This window comes from Solea senegalensis, linkage group LG8 (assembly GCF_019176455.1).
Source record: "Solea senegalensis isolate Sse05_10M linkage group LG8, IFAPA_SoseM_1, whole genome shotgun sequence".
Classification (NCBI taxonomy): Eukaryota; Metazoa; Chordata; class Actinopteri; order Pleuronectiformes; family Soleidae; genus Solea; species Solea senegalensis.
Window position 1 is genome coordinate 9,548,175 of NC_058028.1, and position 21,511 is coordinate 9,569,685.

Below are 21,511 nucleotides of genomic sequence, written 5' to 3' on the forward strand. Positions count from 1 at the left end.
CATAGTTACAACGGTTCTAAAGAACAATGTAATGTAATAGTGATACAGATTAAATTTGACTTAATAGATCCCACACTGGGTAAATTCACTAAATATTGGGTGTATTGTAGTTCAAATATACAGTACATATATGTATATATACATATATATAAATAATTATACATATCAACAAATTTTACCCTTTTGGGCTTTTATTCATTTTCTCTTTAACCATTCTTTCAGGTTTCCCCAAATGAAAGCAAAAGGAGGAAAAGTGGAAACAGGACAACTTGAGGGACAGATGAATATTTCTCCAACTGAGATAAATGGAGCAAAAGTGAAAACTAAAGAAAAGGGACACAAGTTTGGAATCACCTATCCGAAGGCAAAACACACAAAGTCAGGCTCAGCTTTGGAAACTGGATCTATGGAGCTGAGGTCACCAGGAGTGAACATTCAGCCACCATCTGCAGAGTTTAGATTGTCTGGTAATAAAGGCATGGATGTGGAGGAAGGGGGGATTAAGTTAAATGCCCCTGATTTACAGTTCCCTTCAGCTGAAGTATCTTTGCCTGTTGGAAAGGGAAAGGCACAAATTAAAGCTCCTAAAATTGACATCAAAGGAGGAGGTGATGCAGGTGCGGAAAAAGAAGATATAGATATGGGCAAAGGAGATGCAAAGCTCAGAATGGCGAAATTGAAATTACCCAAGGTCAGACTCTCACATCATTCTGACGAAATAGATGCTAACATCAAGGTAAAAGCTGAAGGAGTGAAAATGCCCAGCGTTGATATAACACCTCCAAAAGTAGAAATCAAAGGAGGGAAGAAGACCACTCTCCCTGCAGCTAATATCACAAAACCAAAAGTGGAGGGTAATCTTTCAGTACATGCTGCATCTTTTGTAATACCTTCAGTGAAAGGAAAGTCTGACATCGACGTCTCGCTCCCAGAGTATAAAGGAGCTGGGAAGGCCACAATCCAAAAGCCTACAATTGACATCTCAATGGCTGAAGTTAATTTGAAAATGGACACTGGGCAAAGACTGCCTGATGAGGTGGAGGGCACTCTCAAAGGGCCAAAAATTCCCATGCCAAAGGTTGACGTCTCTGTACCCAAGATGGGATCACCAGATGTGACTATTGAATGTCCAGAGGGTGGAGGGAAGTTCAATTTACCTGTTGACATCTCACTCCCACAGGTGAAAGCAGAGGGTGGAGATGTCGACATGGATTATTATATTGGTGGTGACGGGAAGTTCAAAATGCCAAATTTTGACATATCTATCCCAAAGATGAAGCCAGCAGAAAGAGACATAAAAATAGAAGAGATGAAGGGAGGCATCAAGTTGCCCAAAACTGATACTAAAGGGGAAGGAAAATTTAAATTACCATCATTTGACATATCTGTCCCTAAAACAGGGGAGACGGATGTCAACATTGTGGGTCCTGATGTGAAAGGACACAAATATGAAATCACATCTGACATTTCTCTGCCGAAATGCCAATTTGAGGGAGAATTTGAAGTAGAAGGGCATGCTGGGAAAGGAGAGGGCCCCATGTATGAGGGTGGAGGTGAGATCCAGATGCCATCTGTGGATTTATCTTTGCCAAAAGTGAAGATGGAGAGTGACATTGACACTGAGGGTCCATCTGTAAAAGGAGGGAAGTTGAAAATGCCCTCACTAGATGTCCAACTACCAAAGATTGGGACATCTGAAGGAAAAGGGGGGAAATTCAAGGGTGATGTAAATTTTGAAGGTTCTGAAGGCATAGGGGGCAAGATAAAAGTGCCACAATTTGATATTTCAATGCCAAAGGTGAATTTTCCTGAGAGTGATTTAAATTTTAAAGGGCCAGACATCCAAAGCAAAACAATTGAGATGCCAGATAGTGATATCTCTCTCCCCACAATGAAAACAGGGGGGGGCAATGTTGATATTGAAGAACCTGAACTTAAAGGTGACATTACACTACCCAAAGGAAAATTAAAGTTCGACCTTGATATCAAGGACCCTGAGGGAAAAGGGGGAAAAATTGAAATGCCACAATTGGATGCATCATTGCCAAAAATGAGTCTCCCAGAGGGTGATATCAAAATTAAAGGCCCTGACATCAAGGGACAGAAGATTGAGATGCCAGACATTGATATTTCACTCCCAAAAAGTAAAGGAAATATTGAAATTGAAGAACATCATATTAAAGGAGGCAAGTTCCATATGCCTTCTGTTGACATAGCTCTTCCTAAAATGAAACCTAAAGGACCAAATGTTGATATAGAAGGTCCTGGACTCAAAGGGGGAAACATCAACATGCCAGACATTGACCTTTCACTTCCCAAGGGAAAGGCAGATGTTGACCTCAGTATTGAAGGTCCTGGGTTAAAAGGAGGAACGTTAAAAATGCCCAAATTTGATGTTTCACTTCCAAAGATGAACCTGCCAGAGGACACTGTAAAATTGGAAGGACCTGATGTTAAAGGAAAGCTGGAAATGCAGAGTATTGATGTTTCACTTCCTAAAGGAAAAGTAAAGGTAGATGTAGATATTGAGGGTCATGGTGACAAAGGAGGAAGGTTCCACATGCCCTCAGTTAATATCGCTCTCCCCACCATAAAAACAAAGGGGGGCAATGTTGATATTGGAGGACCTGAACTAAAAGGTGACATTTCACTGCCAGAGGGAAATGTTGAGGGTGAGATAAATGTTGAAGGCCCTGAGGTAAAAGGGGGCAAATTTAAAAGGCCGGCATTGCCAAAAGTAAGTTTGCCAGAGGGTGATATTAAAATGGAAGGCCCAGACATCAAAGCAAAGAGGATTGAGATGCCAGACATTGATATTTTACCACCATCCAAGTCAATTAAGTTAAAAGGTGCGGACATTGAGAAAAAAGTTGCAGAAGCTCCAGATGCATCCCTTAAACTTCCCTCCATTAAAGTACCAACAGTTGACATCACAGCTCCGAAGGTGAATTTAGAATTAGCACTCACAAAACCTAAAGGCGATGATGTGGAGGTTGAACTTCTCAAAGCAGGAGGAGCTAGGCCTTCTTCCATGGGCAGCTTTGATTTACCGGACGTCTCTCTGAAAATGCCTAGTTTTACATTTCCCAGAATTGGTGGAAAGTCCAAGACTGGTGACTTCAAATTATCAGGACAGTGCCCCAAGGGAGACGTTTCCCTCAGCCCTCCACATGGAGAAGGAGAGGTAAGAACTCCATTGGTAGAGTTAGATGGGGGCGGAAAGATCAAACTGAAAAAACCTAAAATCAAAATGCCCTCTTTTGGAATAAAATCTCTTCCAAAAGGAAAGATCGAAGGTCCAGAGGTGGAGCTCAAAGGGGAGGGTGGAAAATTTAAGATGCCCGATCTCAACATGCCCTCTGTTGATATTTCTCTTTCAAAAGGAAAGGTTGAAGGTCCAGAATTTGACATTCCTCAAATAAAAACTCCCGATGTTGATATCACTCTACCTAAAGGAAAGATCGAAGGTCCAGAGGTGGAGCTCAAGGGCGAGGGTGGAAAATTTAAGATGCCCCATCTCAGCATGCCCTCTGTTGATGTTTCTCTTCCAAAAGGGAAAGGGAAGATTGAAGGTCCAGAAGTCGAACTAGAAAGAGGTAGTGGCGGAAAATTCAAAATGCCTCATGTGAAAATGCCAGATATTGATGTCTCTCTGCCCAAAGGAAAGATTGAATGTCCAGAGGTGGAGCTCAAAGGAGAGGGTGGAAATTTTAAGATGCCCCATCTCAGCATGCCCTCTGTTGATATTTCTCTTCCAAAGGGAAAAGGGAAGATTGAAGGTCCAGATGTTGAACTGGAAGGAGGCACTGGAGGAAAATTCAAAATGCCTCACATGAAAATGCCAAATTTTGACATCTCTTTGCCCAAAGGGAAGATTGAAGGTCCAGAATTTGACATGCCTCACATAAAAACTCCTGATGTTGATATCACTCTGCCTAAAGGAAAGATTGAAGGTCCAGAGGTTGAACTGGAGGGAGGAACTGGAGGAAAATTCAAAATGCCTCATGTGAAAATGCCAAATGTGGACTTGTCTTTGCCCAAAGGAAAACTTGAAGGTCCAGAGTCGAACTGGAAGGAGGTACTGGAGGAAAATTCAAAATGCCTCATGTGAAAATGCCAAATGTGGACTTGTCATTGCCCAAAGGAAAACTTGAAGGTCCAGAAGTCGAACTGGAAGGAGGTACTGGAGGAAAATTCAAAATGCCTCACATGAAAATGCCAGATATTGATGTTTCTCTGCCCAAAGGAAAGATTGAAGGTCCAGAAGTCGAGGAGGAACTGGAGGGAGGTACTGGAGGAAAATTCAAAATGCCTCATGTGAAAATGCCAGATATTGATGTCTCTCTGCCCAAAGGAAAGATTGAAGGTCCTGAGGTGGAGCTCAAAGGGGAAGGTGGAAAATTTAAGATGCCCCATCTCAGCATGCCCTCTGTTGATATTTCCCTTCCAACGGGAAAGGGGAAGATTGAAGGTCCAGAGGTTGAACTGGAAGGAGGTACTGGAGGAAAATTCAAAATGCCTCACATGAAAATGCCAAATATTGACATCTCTTTGCCCAAAGGGAAGATTGAAGGTCCAGAATTTGACATGCCTCACATAAAAACTCCTGATGTTGATATCACTCTGCCTAAAGGAAAGATTGAAGGTCCAGAGGTCGAACTGGAGGGAGGAACTGGAGGAAAATTCAAAATGCCTCACATGAAAATGCCAAATGTTGACTTGTCTTTGCCCAAAGGAAAACTTGAAGGTCCAGAAGTAACTGGAAGGAGGTACTGCAAATGCCTCATGTGAAATGCCAAATGTGGACTTGTCTTTGCCCAAAGGAAAACTTGAAGGTCCAGATGTCGAACTGAAAGGAGGTACTGGAGGAAAATTCAAAATGCCTCACATGAAAATGCCAGATATTGATGTTTCTCTGCCGAAAGGAAAGATTGAAGGTCCAGAAGTCGAACTGGAAGGAGGAACTGGAGGAAAATTCAAAATGCCTCACATGAAAATGCCAAATATTGACATCTCTTTGCCCAAAGGGAAGATTGAAGGTCCAGAATTTGACATGCCTCACATAAAAACTCCTGATGTTGATATCACTCTGCCTAAAGGAAAGATTGAAGGTCCAGAGGTCGAACTGGAGGGAGGAACTGGAGGAAAATTCAAAATGCCTCAGATGAAAATGCCAAATGTGGACTTCTCTTTGCCCAAAGGAAAAATTGAAGGTCCAGAAGTCGAGCTGGAAGGAGGAACTGGAGGAAAATTCAAAATGCCTCATGTGAAAATGCCAGATATTGATGTCACTCTGCCCAAAGGAAAGATTGAAGGTCCTGAGGTGGAGCTCAAAGGGGAAGGTGGAAAATTTAAGATGCCCCATCTCAGCATGCCCTCTTTTGATATTTCTCTTCCAAAGGGAAAGGGGAAGATTGAGGGTCCAGAGGATGGACTGGAAGGAGGTACTGGAGGAAAATTCAAAATGCCTCACATGAAAATGCCACATTTTGACATCTCTTTGCCCAAAGGAAAGATTGAAGGTCCAGAATTTGACATGCCTCACATAAAAACTCCTGATGTTGATATCACTCTGCCTAAAGGAAAGATTGAAGGTCCAGAGGTCGAACTGGAGGGAGGAACTGGAGGAAAATTCAAAATGCCTCACATGAAAATGCCAAATGTGGACTTCTCTTTGCCCAAAGGAAAAATTGAAGGTCCAGAAGTCGAACTAGAAGGAGGAACTGGAGGAAAATTCAAAATGCCTCAAGTGAAAATGCCAGATATTGATGTCACTCTGCCCAAAGGAAAGATTGAAGGTCCTGAGGTGGAGCTCAAAGGGGAAGGTGGAAAATTTAAGATGCCCCATCTCAGCATGCCCTCTGTTGATATTTCTCTTCCAAAGGGAAAGGGGAAGATTGAAGGTCCAGATGTTGAACTGGAAGGAGGTACTGGAGGAAAATTCAAAATGCCTCACATGAAAATGCCAAATATTGACATCTCTTTGCCCAAAGGAAAGATTGAAGGTCCAGAATTTGACATGCCTCATATAAAAACTCCCAATGTTGATATCACTCTACCTAAAGGAAAGATTGAAGGTCCAGAGGTTGAACTGGATGGAGGAACTGGAGGAAAATTCAAAATGCCTCACATGAAAATGCCAAATGTGGACTTCTCTTTGCCCAAAGGAAAAATTGAAGGTCCAGATGTCGAACTAGAAGGAGGAACTGGAGGAAAATTCAAAATGCCTAATGTGAAAATGCCAGATATTGATGTCACTCTGCCCAAAGGAAAGATTGAAGGTCCTGAGGTAGAGCTCAAAGGGGAAGGTGGAAAATTTAAGATGCCCCATCTCAGCATGCCCTCTGTTGATTTTTCTCTTCCAAAGGGAAAGGGGAAGATTGAAGGTCCAGAGGTTGGACTGGAAGGAGGTACTGGAGGAAAATTCAAAATGCCTCACATGAAAATGCCAAATATAGACATCTCTTTGCCCAAAGGAAAGATTGAAGGTCCAGAATTTGACATGCCTCATATAAAAACTCCCAATGTTGACATCACTCTGCCTAAAGGAAAGATTGAAGGTCCAGAGGTTGAACTGGAGGGAGGAACTGGAGGAAAATTCAAAATGCCTCACATGAAAATGCCAAATGTGGACTTCTCTTTGCCCAAAGGAAAAATTGAAGGTCCAGATGTCGAACTAGAAGGAGGAACTGGAGGAAAATTCAAAATGCCTAATGTGAAAATGCCAGATATTGATGTCACTCTGCCCAAAGGAAAGATTGAAGGTCCTGAGGTGGAGCTCAAAGGGGAAGGTGGAAAATTTAAGATGCCCCATCTCAGCATGCCCTCTGTTGACATTTCTCTTCCAAAGGAAAAGGAAGATCAAGGCCCAGAGGGACTGGAAGGAGGGAGTGGAGGAAAATTCAAATGCCTCACATGAAAATGCCAGATATTGAGTTTCTCTGCCCAAAGGAAAGATTGAAGGTCAAGGAGTGACAGCTACACTCATACTAAAAACTCAAGTGATATCACTCTGCCTAAGGAAAGATTGAAGGTCAGTTGAGCACAAGGAAGGGAGGAACTGGAGGAAAATTCAAAATGCCTCACATGAAAATGCCAAATGTGGACTTCTACTCTTTGCCCAAAGGAAAAGTGAATGTCAGATAATAGAACTAGAAGGAGAACTGGAGAGAAAATTCAAAATGCCTAATGTGAAAATACCAGATATTGATGTCCACTCACCAAAGGAAAAGATTGAAGGTCCTGAGTGGAGCTCAAAGGGAAGGTGGAAAAATTTAAGATGCTTGTCTCGCATGCCTCTGTTGATTTTCTCTTCCAAAGGGGAAAGGGAAGATTGAGAAGGTCAGATGTTGAACTGGAAGGAGGTACTGGAGGAAAATTCAAAATGCCTCACATGAAAATGCCAAATATTGACATCTCTTTGCCCAAAGGGAAGATTGAAGGTCCAGAATTTGACATGCCTCACATAAAAACTCCTGATGTTGATATCACTCTGCCTAAAGGAAAGATTGAAGGTCCAGAGGTCGAACTGGAGGGAGGAACTGGAGGAAAATTCAAAATGCCTCAGATGAAAATGCCAAATGTGGACTTCTCTTTGCCCAAAGGAAAAATTGAAGGTCCAGAAGTCGAGCTGGAAGGAGGAACTGGAGGAAAATTCAAAATGCCTCATGTGAAAATGCCAGATATTGATGTCACTCTGCCCAAAGGAAAGATTGAAGGTCCTGAGGTGGAGCTCAAAGGGGAAGGTGGAAAATTTAAGATGCCCCATCTCAGCATGCCCTCTGTTGATATTTCTCTTCCAAAGGGAAAGGGGAAGATTGAAGGTCCAGAGGTTGGACTGGAAGGAGGTACTGGAGGAAAATTCAAAATGCCTCACATGAAAATGCCAAATATTGACATCTCTTTGCCCAAAGGAAGGGTCAGGAGTGACATACTTTCACAAAGCTCTGATGTTGATATCCGCTCTGCCTAAAGAAAAAGATTGAAGGTCAGAGGGTCGGCTGAACTGGAGGGAGGAACTGGAGGAAAATTCAAAATGCCTCACATGAAAATGCCAAATATTGACTTCTCTTTGCCCAAAGGAAAGATTGAAGGTCCAGAATTTGACATGCCTCATATAAAAACTCCCAATGTTGATATCACTCTGCCTAAAGGAAAGATTGAAGGTCCAGAGGTTGAACTGGAGGGAGGAACTGGAGGAAAATTCAAAATGCCTCACATGAAAATGCCACATATTGACATCTCTTTGCCCAAAGGAAAGATTGAAGGTCCAGAGTCAGGCTGGAAGTAGGTACTAGAGGGAAATTCAAAATGCCTCATGTGAAAATGCCAGATATTGATGTCTCTCTGCCCAAAGGAAAGATTGAAGGTCCAGAGGTGGAGCTCAAAGGGGAAGGTGGAAAATTTAAGATGCCCCATCTCAGCATGCCCTCTGTTGATATTTCTCTTCCAAAGGGAAAGGGGAAGATTGAGGGTCCAGAGGATGGACTGGAAGGAGGTACTGGAGGAAAATTCAAAATGCCTCACATGAAAATGCCACATTTTGACATCTCTTTGCCCAAAGGAAAGATTGAAGGTCCAGAATTTGACATGCCTCACATAAAAACTCCTGATGTTGATATCACTCTGCCTAAAGGAAAGATTGAAGGTCAGAGGATTCGAACTGGAGAGAGAGGGAGAACTGGAGAAGAAAATTAAATACTCACTTCAAAAGAAATACCACATAATGACATCTCTTTGCCCCAAAGGAAAGGTGAAGGTCAGGTGACATGCCTCATATAAAAACTCCCCAATAGTGATATCACTCTACCTAAAGGAAGATTGAAGGTCCAGAGAGGTTGAACTGGAGGAGAACTGGAGAAAAGAATTCAAATGCCTCACATGAAAATGCCAAATGTGGACTTCCCTTTGCCCCAAGGAAAAATTGAAAGGTCAGGAAGTCGAACTGGAGGCTAGGTACTGGAGGGAAATTCAAATGCCTCATGTGCCAGATATTGATGTCTCTCTGCCCAAAGAAAAGGAAGATTGAAGGTCAGAGGGTGGAGCTCAAAGGGAAGGTGGAAGAATTGAGATGCCCATCTCAGCGCCTCTGTTGATATTTCTCTTCCAAAGGAAGAAGATTGAAGGTCCAGAGGTTGAACTGGAAGAAGGAGGTACTGGAGGAAAATTCAAAATGCCTCACAGAAAGTACCAAATATTGACATCTCTCTTTGCCCAAAGGGAAAGATTGAAGGTCAGGAGGTGACATGCCTCATATAAAAACTCCCAATGTTGATATCCTCTACTAAAGGAAAAGATTAAAGGGTCAGAGTTGTGAACTGGAGAGAGAACTGGAGGAAATTCAAAATGCCTCACATCAAATGCCAAATGTGGACTTCTCTTTGCCCAAAGGAAAAAGTGAAGGTCAAGTTGAACTAGATGGAGGAACTGGAGGAAAGGAAAATTCAAAATGCCTCATGTGAAAATGCCAGATATTGATGTCTCTTTGCCCAAAGGAAAGATTGAAGGTCCAGAGGTGGAGCTCAAAGGGGAAGGTGGAAAATTTAAGATGCCCCATCTCAGCATGCCCTCTGTTGATATTTCTCTTCCAAAGGGAAAGGGGAAGATTGAAGGTCCAGAGGTTGAACTGGAAGGAGGTACTGGAGGAAAATTCAAAATGCCTCACATGAAAATGCCAAATATTGACATCTCTTTGCCCAAAGGAAAGATTGAAGTTCCAGAATTTGACATGCCTCATATAAAAACTCCCAATGTTGATATCACTCTGCCTAAAGGGAAAATTGAAGGTCCGGAAGTCGAACTGGAAGGAGGTACTGGAGGAAAATTCAAAATGCCTCACATGAAAATGCCAGATATAGATGTCTCTTTGCCCAAAGGAAAGATTGAAGGTCCTGAGGTGGAGCTCAAAGGGGAAAGTGGAAAATTTAAGATGCCCCATCTCAGCATGCCCTCTGTTGATTTTTCTCTTCCAAAGGGAAAGGGGAAGATTGAAGGTCCAGAAGTCGAACTGGAAGGAGGGAGTGGAGCAAATTTCAAAATGCCTCACATGAAAATGACAGATATTGATGTTTCTCTGCCCAAAGGAAAGATTGAAGGTCCTGAGGTGGAGCTCAAAGGGGAAGGTGGAAAATTCAAGATGCCCCATCTCAGCATGCCCTCTGTTGACATTTCTCTTCCAAAGGGAAAGGGGAAGATTGAAGGTCCATATGTTGAACTGGAAGGAGGTTCTGGAGGAAAATTCAAAATGCCTCACATGAAAATGCCAAATATTGACATCTCTTTGCCCAAAGGAAAGATTGAAGGTCCAGAATTTGACATGCCTCATATAAAAACTCCCAATGTTGATATCACTCTGCCTAAAGGAAAGATTGAAGGTCCAGAGGTTGAACTGGAGGGAGGAACTGGAGGAAAATTCAAAATGCCTCACATGAAAATGCCAAATGTGGACTTCTCTTTGCCCAAAGGAAAAATTGAAGGTCCAGATGTCGAACTAGAAGGAGGAACTGGAGGAAAATTCAAAATGCCTAATGTGAAAATGCCAGATATTGATGTCACTCTGCCCAAAGGAAAGATTGAAGGTCCTGAGGTGGAGCTCAAAGGGGAAGGTGGAAAATTTAAGATGCCCCATCTCAGCATGCCCTCTGTTGATATTTCTCTTCCAAAGGGAAAGGGGAAGATTGAAGGTCCAGAGGTTGAACTGGAAGGAGGTACTGGAGGAAAATTCAAAATGCCTCACATGAAAATGCCAAATATTGACATCTCTTTGCCCAAAGGAAAGATTGAAGGTCCAGAATTTGACATGCCTCATATAAAAACTCCCAATGTTGATATCACTCTACCTAAAGGAAAGATTGAAGGTCCAGAGGTTGAACTGGAGGGAGGAACTGGAGGAAAATTCAAAATGCCTCACATGAAAATGCCAAATGTGGACTTCTCTTTGCCCAAAGAAAATTGAAGGTCCAGAAGTTTGAACGAAGGAGGAACTGGAGGAAAATTCAAAATGCCTCATGTGAAAATGCCAGATATTGATGTCTCTTTGCCCAAAGGAAAGATTGAAGGTCCAGAGGTGGAGCTCAAAGGGGAAGGTGGAAAATTTAAGATGCCCCATCTCAGCATGCCCTCTGTTGATATTTCTCTTCCAAAGGGAAAGGGGAAGATTGAAGATCCAGAGGTTGAACTGGAAGGAGGTACTGGAGGAAAATTCAAAATGCCTCACATGAAAATGCCAAATATTGACATCTCTTTGCCCAAAGGAAAGATTGAAGTTCCAGAATTTGACATGCCTCATATAAAAACTCCCAATGTTGATATCACTCTGCCTAAAGGGAAAATTGAAGGTCCGGAAGTCGAACTGGAAGGAGGTACTGGAGGAAAATTCAAAATGCCTCACATGAAAATGCCAGATATTGATGTCTCTTTGCCCAAAGGAAAGATTAAAGGTCCTGAGGTGGAGCTCAAAGGGGAAAGTGGAAAATTTAAGATGCCCCATCTCAGCATGCCCTCTGTTGATTTTTCTCTTCCAAAGGGAAAGGGGAAGATTGAAGCTCCAGAAGTCGAACTGGAAGGAGGGAGTGGAGGAAATTTCAAAATGCCTCACATGAAAATGCCAGATATTGATGTTTCTCTGCCCAAAGGAAAGATTGAAGGTCCTGAGGTGGAGCTCAAAGGGGAAGGTGGAAAATTCAAGATGCCCCATCTCAGCATGCCCTCTGTTGACATTTCTCTTCCAAAGGAAAGGGGAAGATTGAAAGTCCATATGTGTTGAACTGGAAGGGAGTTCTGAGAGAAAATTCAAAATGCCTCACATAGAAAAATGCCACATATTGTCTCTTTGCCCAAAGGAAAGATTGAAGGTCAAATTTGTATACCTCTTATAAAACTTCCCTGTGTTGATATCCTCTACTTAAGGAAGATTGAAGGTCAGAGGAGTTGAACTGGAGGGAGGAACTGGAGGGAAAATTCAAAATGCCTCACATGAAAGATACCAAATGTGGACTTCTCTTTGCCCAAAGGAAAGAAATTGAAGGTCAAGTCGAACTGGAAGGAGGTACTGGAGGAAAATTCAAAATGCCTCATGTGAAAATGCCAGATATTGATGTCTCTCTGCCCAAAGGAAAGATTGAAGGTCCTGAGGTGGAGCTCAAAGGGGAAGGTGGAAAATTTAAGATGCCCCATCTCAGCATGCCCTCTGTTGATTTTTCTCTTCCAAAGGGAAAGGGGAAGATTGAAGGTCCAGATGTTGAACTGGAAGGAGGAACTGGAGGAAAATTCAAAATGCCTCACATGAAAATGCCAAATATTGACATCTCTTTGCCCAAAGGGAAGATTGAAGGTCCAGAATTTGACATGCCTCACATAAAAACTCCTGATGTTGATATCACTCTGCCTAAAGGAAAGATTGAAGGTCCAGAGGTCGAACTGGAGGGAGGAACTGGAGGAAAATTCAAAATGCCTCAGATGAAAATGCCAAATGTGGACTTCTCTTTGCCCAAAGGAAAAATTGAAGGTCCAGAAGTCGATCTGGAAGGAGGAACTGGAGGAAAATTCAAAATGCCTCATGTGAAAATGCCAGATATTGATGTCACTCTGCCCAAAGGAAAGATTGAAGGTCCTGAGGTGGAGCTCAAAGGGGAAGGTGGAAAATTTAAGATGCCCCATCTCAGCATGCCCTCTTTTGATATTTCTCTTCCAAAGGGAAAGGGGAAGATTGAGGGTCCAGAGGATGGACTGGAAGGAGGTACTGGAGGAAAATTCAAAATGCCTCACATGAAAATGCCACATTTTGACATCTCTATGCCCAAAGGAAAGATTGAAGGTCCAGAATTTGACATGCCTCACATAAAAACTCCTGATGTTGATATCACTCTGCCTAAAGGAAAGATTGAAGGTCAGAGGAATTAGAACTGGAGGGAGGAACTGGAGAAAATTCAAAAATGCACTTGTAGAAAATACCAAATATTGACATCTCTTTTGCCCAAAGAAGAGGAAAGATTGAAGGTCAGAGATTTGACATGCCTCATATAAAAACTCCCAATGTTGATATCCCACTCTACCTAAAAGGAAAGATTGAAGGTCAGAGGTTGAACTGGAGGAGGAACTGGAGGAGAATTCAAAATGCCTCACATGAAAATGCCAAATGTGGACTTCTGCTTGCCAAAGGAAAAATTGAAGGTCCAGAAGTCGAACTGGAAGTAGGTACTAGAGGGAAATTCAAAATGCCTCATGTGAAAATGCCAGATATTGATGTCTCTCTGCCCAAAGGAAAGATTGAAGGTCCAGAGGTGGAGCTCAAAGGGGAAGGTGGAAAATTTAAGATGCCCCATCTCAGCATGCCCTCTGTTGATATTTCTCTTCCAAAGGGAAAGGGGAAGATTGAAGGTCCAGAGGTTGAACTGGAAGGAGGTACTGGAGGAAAATTCAAAATGCCTCACATGAAAATGCCAAATATTGACATCTCTTTGCCCAAAGGAAAGATTGAAGGTCCAGAATTTGACATGCCTCATATAAAAACTCCCAATGTTGATATCACTCTACCTAAAGGAAAGATTGAAGGTCCAGAGGTTGAACTGGAGGGAGGAACTGGAGGAAAATTCAAAATGCCTCACATGAAAATGCCAAATTTTGACATCTCTTTGCCCAAAGGAAAAATTGAAGGTCCAGATGTTGAACTAGAAGGAGGAACTGGAGGAAAATTCAAAATGCCTCATGTGAAAATGCCAGATATTGATGTCACTCTGCCCAAAGGAAAGATTGAAGGTCCTGAGGTGGAGCTCAAAGGGGAAGGTGGAAAATTTAAGATGCCCCATCTCAGCATGCCCTCTGTTGATATTTCTCTTCCAAAGGGAAAGGGGAAGATTGAAGGTCCAGAGGTTGAACTGGAAGGAGGTACTGGAGGAAAATTCAAAATGCCTCACATGAAAATGCCACATATTGACATCTCTTTGCCCAAAGGAAAGATTGAAGGTCCAGAATTTGACATGCCTCATATAAAAACTCCCAATGTTGATATCACTCTACCTAAAGGAAAGATTGAAGGTCCAGAGGTTGAACTGGAAGAAGAGGAGGTACTGGAGGAAAGAGATTAAAATACCTCACATGAAAATGCCAGATATAGGTATCTCTTTACCCAAAAGGAAAGATTGAAAGTCCTGAGGTGTCAAAGGGGAAAGTGGAAAATTTAAGATGCCCCCATCTCAGCATGCCCTCTGTTGATTTTTTCTCTTCCAAAGGGAAAGGGTAAGATTGAAGGTCAGAAGTGAGAACTGGAAGGAGGTACTCAAAATGCCTCACATGAAAATGCCAGATATTGATGTTTCTCTGCCCAAAGGAAAGATTGAAGGTCCTGAGGTGGAGCTCAAAGGGGAAGGTGGAAAATTCAAGATGCCCCATCTCAGCATGCCCTCTGTTGACATTTCTCTTCCAAAGGGAAAGGGGAAGATTGAAGGTCCATATGTTGAACTGGAAGGAGGTTCTGGAGGAAAATTCAAAATGCCTCACATGAAAATGCCACATATTGACATCTCTTTGCCCAAAGGAAAGATTGAAGGTCCAGAATTTGACATGCCTCATATAAAAACTCCCAATGTTGATATCACTCTGCCTAAAGGAAAGATTGAAGGTCCAGAGGTTGAACTGGAGGGAGGAACTGGAGGAAAATTCAAAATGCCTCACATGAAAATGCCAAATATTGACATCTCTTTGCCCAAAGGAAATATTGAAGGTCCAGATGTTGAACTAGAAGGAGGAACTGGAGGAAAATTCAAAATGCCTCATGTGAAAATGCCAGATATTGATGTCTCTTTGCCCAAAGGAAAGATTGAAGGTCCAGAGGTGGAGCTCAAAGGGGAAGGTGGAAAATTTAAGATGCCCCATCTCAGCATGCCCTCTGTTGATATTTCTCTTCCAAAGGGAAAGGGGAAGATTGAAGGTCCAGAGGTTGAACTGGAAGGAGGTACTGGAGGAAAATTCAAAATGCCTCACATGAAAATGCCAAATATTGACATCTCTTTGCCCAAAGGAAAGATTGAAGGTCCAGAATTTGACATGCCTCATATAAAAACTCCCAATGTTGATATCACTCTACCTAAAGGAAAGATTGAAGGTCCAGAGGTTGAACTGGAGGGAGGAACTGGAGGAAAATTCAAAATGCCTCACATGAAAATGCCAAATGTGGACTTCTCTTTGCCCAAAGGAAAAATTGAAGGTCCAGAAGTCGAACTAGAAGGAGGAACTGGAGGAAAATTCAAAATGCCTAATGTGAAAATGCCAAATATTGATGTCACTATGCCCAAAGGAAAGATTGAAGGTCCTGAGGTGGAGCTCAAAGGGGAAGGTGGAAAATTCAAGATGCCCCATCTCAGCATGCCCTCTGTTGATATTTCTCTTCCAAAGGGAAAGGGGCAGATTGAAGGTCCAGAGGTTGTACTTGAAGGAGGAACTGGAGGAAAATTCAAAATGCCTCACATGAAAATGCCAAATATTGACATCTCTTTGCCCAAAGGAAAGATTGAAGTTCCAGAATTTGACATGCCTTTCCTCATATAAAAAACTCCCAATGCTGATAATACTCTCGCCTAAAGGGAAATTAAGGTCCGAAGTCGAATCTCGGGAAGGAGGTACTGAGGAAAATTCAAAATGCCTCAAGTATGAAAATGCTAGATATTGATGTGTCTCTTTTGCCTAAAGGAAAGATTAAAGGTCCTGAGGTGGAGCTTCAAGGGGAAAGTGGAAATCGAAGATGCCCCATCTCAGCATGCTCTCTCTCTGTTGGATTTTTTCTCTTCCAGGAAAATTGAAGGTCCGGAAGTCGAACTGGAAGGAGGTAGTGGAGGAAATTTCAAAATGCCTCACATGAAAATGCCAGATATTGATGTTTCTCTGCCCAAAGGAAAGATTGAAGGTCCTGAGGTGGAGCTCAAAGGGGAAGGTGGAAAATTTAAGATGCCCCATCTCAGCATGCCCTCTGTTGATATTTCCCTTCCAACGGGAAAGGGGAAGATTGAAGGTCCAGAGGTTGAACTGGAAGGAGGAACTGGAGGAAAATTCAAAATGCCTCACATGAAAATGCCAAATATTGACATCTCTTTGCCCAAAGGAAAGATTGAAGGTCCAGAATTTGACATGCCTCATATAAAAACTCCCAATGTTGATATCACTCTGCCTAAAGGAAAGATTGAAGGTCCAGAGGTTGAACTGGAGGGAGGAACTGGAGGAAAATTCAAAATGCCTCACATGAAAATGCCAAATGTGGACTTCTCTTTGCCCCCAAAGGAAAAATTGAAGGTCCAGATGTCGAACTAGAAGGAGGAACTGGAGGAAAATTCAAAATGCCTAATTTGAAAATGCCAGATATTGATGTCACTCTGCCCAAAGGAAAGATTGAAGGTCCTGAGGTGGAGCTCAAAGGGGAAGGTGGAAAATTTAAGATGCCCCATCTCAGCATGCCCTCTGTTGATTTTTCTCTTCCAAAGGGAAAGGGGAAGATTGAAGGTCCAGAGGTTGGACTGGAAGGAGGTACTGGAGGAAAATTCAAAATGCCTCACATGAAAATGCCAAATATAGACATCTCTTTGCCCAAAGGAAAGATTGAAGGTCCAGAATTTGACATGCCTCATATAAAAACTCCCAATGTTGACATCACTCTGCCTAAAGGAAAGATTGAAGGTCCAGAGGTTGAACTGGAGGGAGGAACTGGAGGAAAATTCAAAATGCCTCACATGAAAATGCCAAATGTGGACTTCTCTTTGCCCAAAGGAAAAATTGAAGGTCCAGATGTCGAACTAGAAGGAGGAACTGGAGGAAAATTCAAAATGCCTAATGTGAAAATGCCAGATATTGATGTCACTCTGCCCAAAGGAAAGATTGAAGGTCCTGAGGGGAGCTTCAAAGGGGAAGGGAAAATTCTAAGATGCCCCATCTCAGCATGCCTCTGTTGATATTTCTTCCAAAGGGAAAGGGAAAGATTGAAGGTCCAGAGGCTGAACTGGAAGGAGGTACTGAGGAAAACCCAAAATGCCTCGCTACGAAAAATGCTACCATTGAGCATCTCTTTGCCTAAAGGAAAGATTGAAGTTCCAGAATTTGACATGCCCTGCTGCCAAAACCCTAATGTTGATATCACTCCACTAAGCTGAAAAATTGAAGGTCCGGAAGCCTAACTGGAAGGAGGTACTGAGGAAAATTCAAAATGCCTCACATGAAAATGCCAGATATTGATGTCTCTTTGCCCAAAGGAAAAATTGAAGGTCCTGAGGTGGAGCTCAAAGGGGAAAGTGGAAAATTTAAGATGCCCCATCTCAGCATGCCCTCTGTTGATTTTTCTCTTCCAAAGGGAAAGGGGAAGATTGAAGGTCCAGAAGTAGAACTGGAAGGAGGTAGTGGAGGAAATTTCAAAATGCCTCACATGAAAATGCCAGATATTGATGTTTCTCTGCCCAAAGGAAATATTGAAGGTCCTGAGGTGGAGCTCAAAGGGGAAGGTGGAAAATTCAAGATGCCCCATCTCAGCATGCCCTCTGTTGATATTTCTCTTCCAAAGGGAAAGGGGCAGATTGAAGGTCCAGAGGTTGAACTGGAAGGAGGTACTGGAGGAAAATTCAAAATGCCTCACATGAAAATGCCAAATATTGACATCTCTTTGCCCAAAGGAAAGATTGAAGGTCCAGAATTTGACATGCCTCATATAAAAACTCCCAATGTTGATATCACTCTACCTAAAGGAAAGATTGAAGGTCCAGAGGTTGAACTGGAGGGAGGAACTGGAGGAAAATTCAAAATGCCTCACATGAAAATGCCAAATGTGGACTTCTCTTTGCCCAAAGGAAAAATTGAAGGTCCAGATGTTGAACTTGAAGGAGGAACTGGAGGAAAATTCAAAATGCCTCATGTGAAAATGCCAGATATTGATGTCACTCTGCCCAAAGGAAAGATTGAAGGTCCTGAGGTGGAGCTCAAAGGGGAAGGTGGAAAATTTAAGATGCCCCATCTCAGCATGCCCTCTGTTGACTACTCTTCCAAAGGGAGATTGAAGGTCAGAGGTTGAACTGGAAGGGAAATTGCCTGGGAAAATTCAAATGCCTCATGAAAATGCAAATATTGTCTCTTTGCCCAAAAGGAAGGAATTGAAGGAGTCCAGAATTTGACATGCTGCATATAAAAACTCCCAATGTTGATATCCTCTACCTAAAAGGAAGATTGAAGGTCAGAGGTTGAACTGGAGGAGGAACTGGAGGAAAATTCAAATACCTCACATAGAAAATACCAAATGTTGGACTTCTCTTTGCCCAAAGGAAAAATTGAAGGTCCAGAAGTTGAACTAGAAGGAGAACTGGAGGAAAATTCAAAATGCCTCACATGAAAATGCCAAATATTGACATCTCTTTGCCCAAAGGGAAGATTGAAGGTCCAGAATTTGACATGCCTCACATAAAAACTCCTGATGTTGATATCACTCTGCCTAAAGGAAAGATTGAAGGTCCAGAGGTCGAACTGGAGGGAGGAACTGGAGGAAAATTCAAAATGCCTCAGATGAAAATGCCAAATGTGGACTTCTCTTTGCCCAAAGGAAAAATTGAAGGTCCAGAAGTCGAACTGGAAGGAGGAACTGGAGGAAAATTCAAAATGCCTCATGTGAAAATGCCAGATATTGATGTCACTCTGCCCAAAGGAAAGATTGAAGGTCCTGAGGTGGAGCTCAAAGGGGAAGGTGGAAAATTTAAGATGCCCCATCTCAGCATGCCCTCTTTTGATATTTCTCTTCCAAAGGGAAAGGGGAAGATTGAGGGTCCAGAGGATGGACTGGAAGGAGGTACTGGAGGAAAATTCAAAATGCCTCACATGAAAATGCCACATTTTGACATCTCTTTGCCCAAAGGAAAGATTGAAGGTCCAGAATTTGACATGCCTCACATAAAAACTCCTGATGTTGATATCACTCTGCCTAAAGGAAAGATTGAAGGTCCAGAGGTCGAACTGGAGGGAGGAACTGGAGGAAAATTCAAAATGCCTCACATGAAAATGCCAAATGTGGACTTCTCTTTGCCCAAAGGAAAGATTGAAGGTCCAGAATTTGACATGCCTCATATAAAAACTCCAAATGTTGACATCACTCTGCCTAAAGGAAAGATTGAAGGTCCAGAGGTTGAACTGGAGGGAGGAACTGGAGGAAAATTCAAAATGCCTCACATGAAAATGCCAAGTTCTCTTTGCCAGGGAAAGGTGAAGGTCAAGTTGAACTAGAAGGAGGAACTGGAGGAAAATTCAAAATGCCTCATGTGAAAATGCCAGATATTGATGTCTCTTTGCCCAAAGGAAAGATTGAAGGTCCAGAGGTGGAGCTCAAAGGGGAAGGTGGAAAATTTAAGATGCCCCATCTCAGCATGCCCTCTGTTGATATTTCTCTTCCAAAGGGAAAGGGGAAGATTGAAGATCCAGAGGTTGAACTGGAAGGAGGTACTGGAGGAAAATTCAAAATGCCTCACATGAAAATGCCAAATATTGACATCTCTTTGCCCAAAGGAAAGATTGAAGTTCCAGAATTTGACATGCCTCATATAAAAACTCCCAATGTTGATATCACTCTGCCTAAAGGGAAAATTGAAGGTCCGGAAGTCGAACTGGAAGGAGGTACTGGAGGAAAATTCAAAATGCCTCACATGAAAATGCCAGATATTGATGTCTCTTTGCCCAAAGGAAAAATTGAAGGTCCTGAGGTGGAGCTCAAAGGGGAAAGTGGAAAATTTAAGATGCCCCATCTCAGCATGCCCTCTGTTGATTTTTCTCTTCCAAAGGGAAAGGGGAAGATTGAAGGTCCAGAAGTCGAACTGGAAGGAGGGAGTGGAGGAAATTTCAAAATGCCTCACATGAAAATGCCAGATATTGATGTTTCTCTGCCCAAAGGAAAGATTGAAGGTCCTGAGGTGGAGCTCAAAGGGGAAGGTGGAAAATTCAAGATGCCCCATCTCAGCATGCCCTCTGTTGACATTTCTCTTCCAAAGGGAAAGGGAAAGATTGAAGGTCCATATGTTGAACTGGAAGGAGGTTCTGGAGGAAAATTCAAAATGCCTCACATGAAAATGCCACATATTGACATCTCTTTGCCCAAAGGAAAGATTGAAGGTCCAGAATTTGACATGCCTCATATAAAAACTCCCAATGTTGATATCACTCTACCTAAAGGAAAGATTGAAGGTCCAGAGGTTGAACTGGAGGGAGGAACTGGAGGAAAATTCAAAATGCCTCACATGAAAATGCCAAATGTGGACTTCTCTTTGCCCAAAGGAAAAATTGAAGGTCCAGAAGTCGAACTGGAAGGAGGGAGTGGAGGAAATTTCAAAATGCCTCACATGAAAATGCCAGATATTGATGTTTCTCTGCCCAAAGGAAAGATTGAAGGTCCTGAGGTGGAGCTCAAAGGGGAAGGTGGAAAATTCAAGATGCCCCATCTCAGCATGCCCTCTGTTGATATTTCTCTTCCAAAGGGAAAGGGGCAGATTGAAGGTCCAGAGGTTGAACTGGAAGGAGGTACTGGAGGAAAATTCAAAATGCCTCACATGAAAATGCCAAATATTGACATCTCTTTGCCCAAAGGAAAGATTGAAGGTCCAGAATTTGACATGCCTCATATAAAAACTCCCAATGTTGATATCACTCTGCCTAAAGGAAAAATTGAAGGTCCGGAAGTCGAACTGGAAGGAGGTACTGGAGGAAAATTCAAAATGCCTCACATGAAAATGCCAGATATAGATGTCTCTTTGCCCAAAGGAAAGATTGAAGGTCCTGAGGTGGAGCTCAAAGGGGAAAGTGGAAAATTTAAGATGCCCCATCTCAGCATGCCCTCTGTTGATTTTTCTCTTCCAAAGGGAAAGGGGAAGATTGAAGGTCCAGAAGTCGAACTGGAAGGAGGGAGTGGAGCAAATTTCAAAATGCCTCACATGAAAATGACAGATATTGATGTTTCTCTGCCCAAAGGAAAGATTGAAGGTCCTGAGGTGGAGCTCAAAGGGGAAGGTGGAAAATTCAAGATGCCCCATCTCAGCATGCCCTCTGTTGATATTTCTCTTCCAAAGGGAAAGGGGCAGATTGAAGGTCCAGAGGTTGAACTGGAAGGAGGTACTGGAGGAAAATTCAAAATGCCTCACATGAAAATGCCAAATATTGACATCTCTTTGCCCAAAGAAAAGGAAAGGAATTGAAGGTCCAGGAGTGACATGCCTCATATAAAAACTCCCAATAATTTGATATCACTCTACCTAAAAGGAAAGATTAAAGGAGTCAGAGGAGTTGAACTGGAGAGAACTGGGAGAAAATTCAAAATGCCTCACATGAAATGCCAAATGTGGACTTCTCTTTTAAAGAATTGAAGGTCAAGTTGAACTAGAAGGAAGGAACTGGAGAAAGTCGAACTGGAAGGAGGTACTGGAGGAAAATTCAAAATGCCTCATGTGAAAATGCTAGATATTGATATCTCTCTGCCCAAAGGAAAGATTGAAGGTCCTGAGGTGGAGCTCAAAGG

The 21,511-nt window shown here is 42.5% G+C and overlaps 1 protein-coding gene across 1 annotated transcript in view; it reads left to right on the top strand.

Annotated features, from left to right (window-relative positions):
* LOC122773539 (neuroblast differentiation-associated protein AHNAK-like) overlaps positions 1–21,511 on the top strand; it is a 46,193-nt gene that overhangs the window by 18,378 nt on the left and 6,304 nt on the right. Inside the window, 18 exon segments of the mRNA XM_044032300.1 lie at positions 223–3,599; positions 3,639–3,701; positions 3,780–4,055; positions 4,088–4,747; positions 4,836–6,890; positions 7,204–7,264; positions 7,321–7,684; positions 8,419–8,647; positions 8,748–8,758; positions 9,680–11,757; positions 12,012–12,886; positions 13,159–13,403; positions 15,685–15,820; positions 15,887–16,011; positions 17,336–18,028; positions 18,367–19,129; positions 19,222–20,037; positions 20,122–20,222. Coding sequence (XP_043888235.1) covers positions 223–3,599; positions 3,639–3,701; positions 3,780–4,055; positions 4,088–4,747; positions 4,836–6,890; positions 7,204–7,264; positions 7,321–7,684; positions 8,419–8,647; positions 8,748–8,758; positions 9,680–11,757; positions 12,012–12,886; positions 13,159–13,403; positions 15,685–15,820; positions 15,887–16,011; positions 17,336–18,028; positions 18,367–19,129; positions 19,222–20,037; positions 20,122–20,222 — 12,928 coding nt within the window.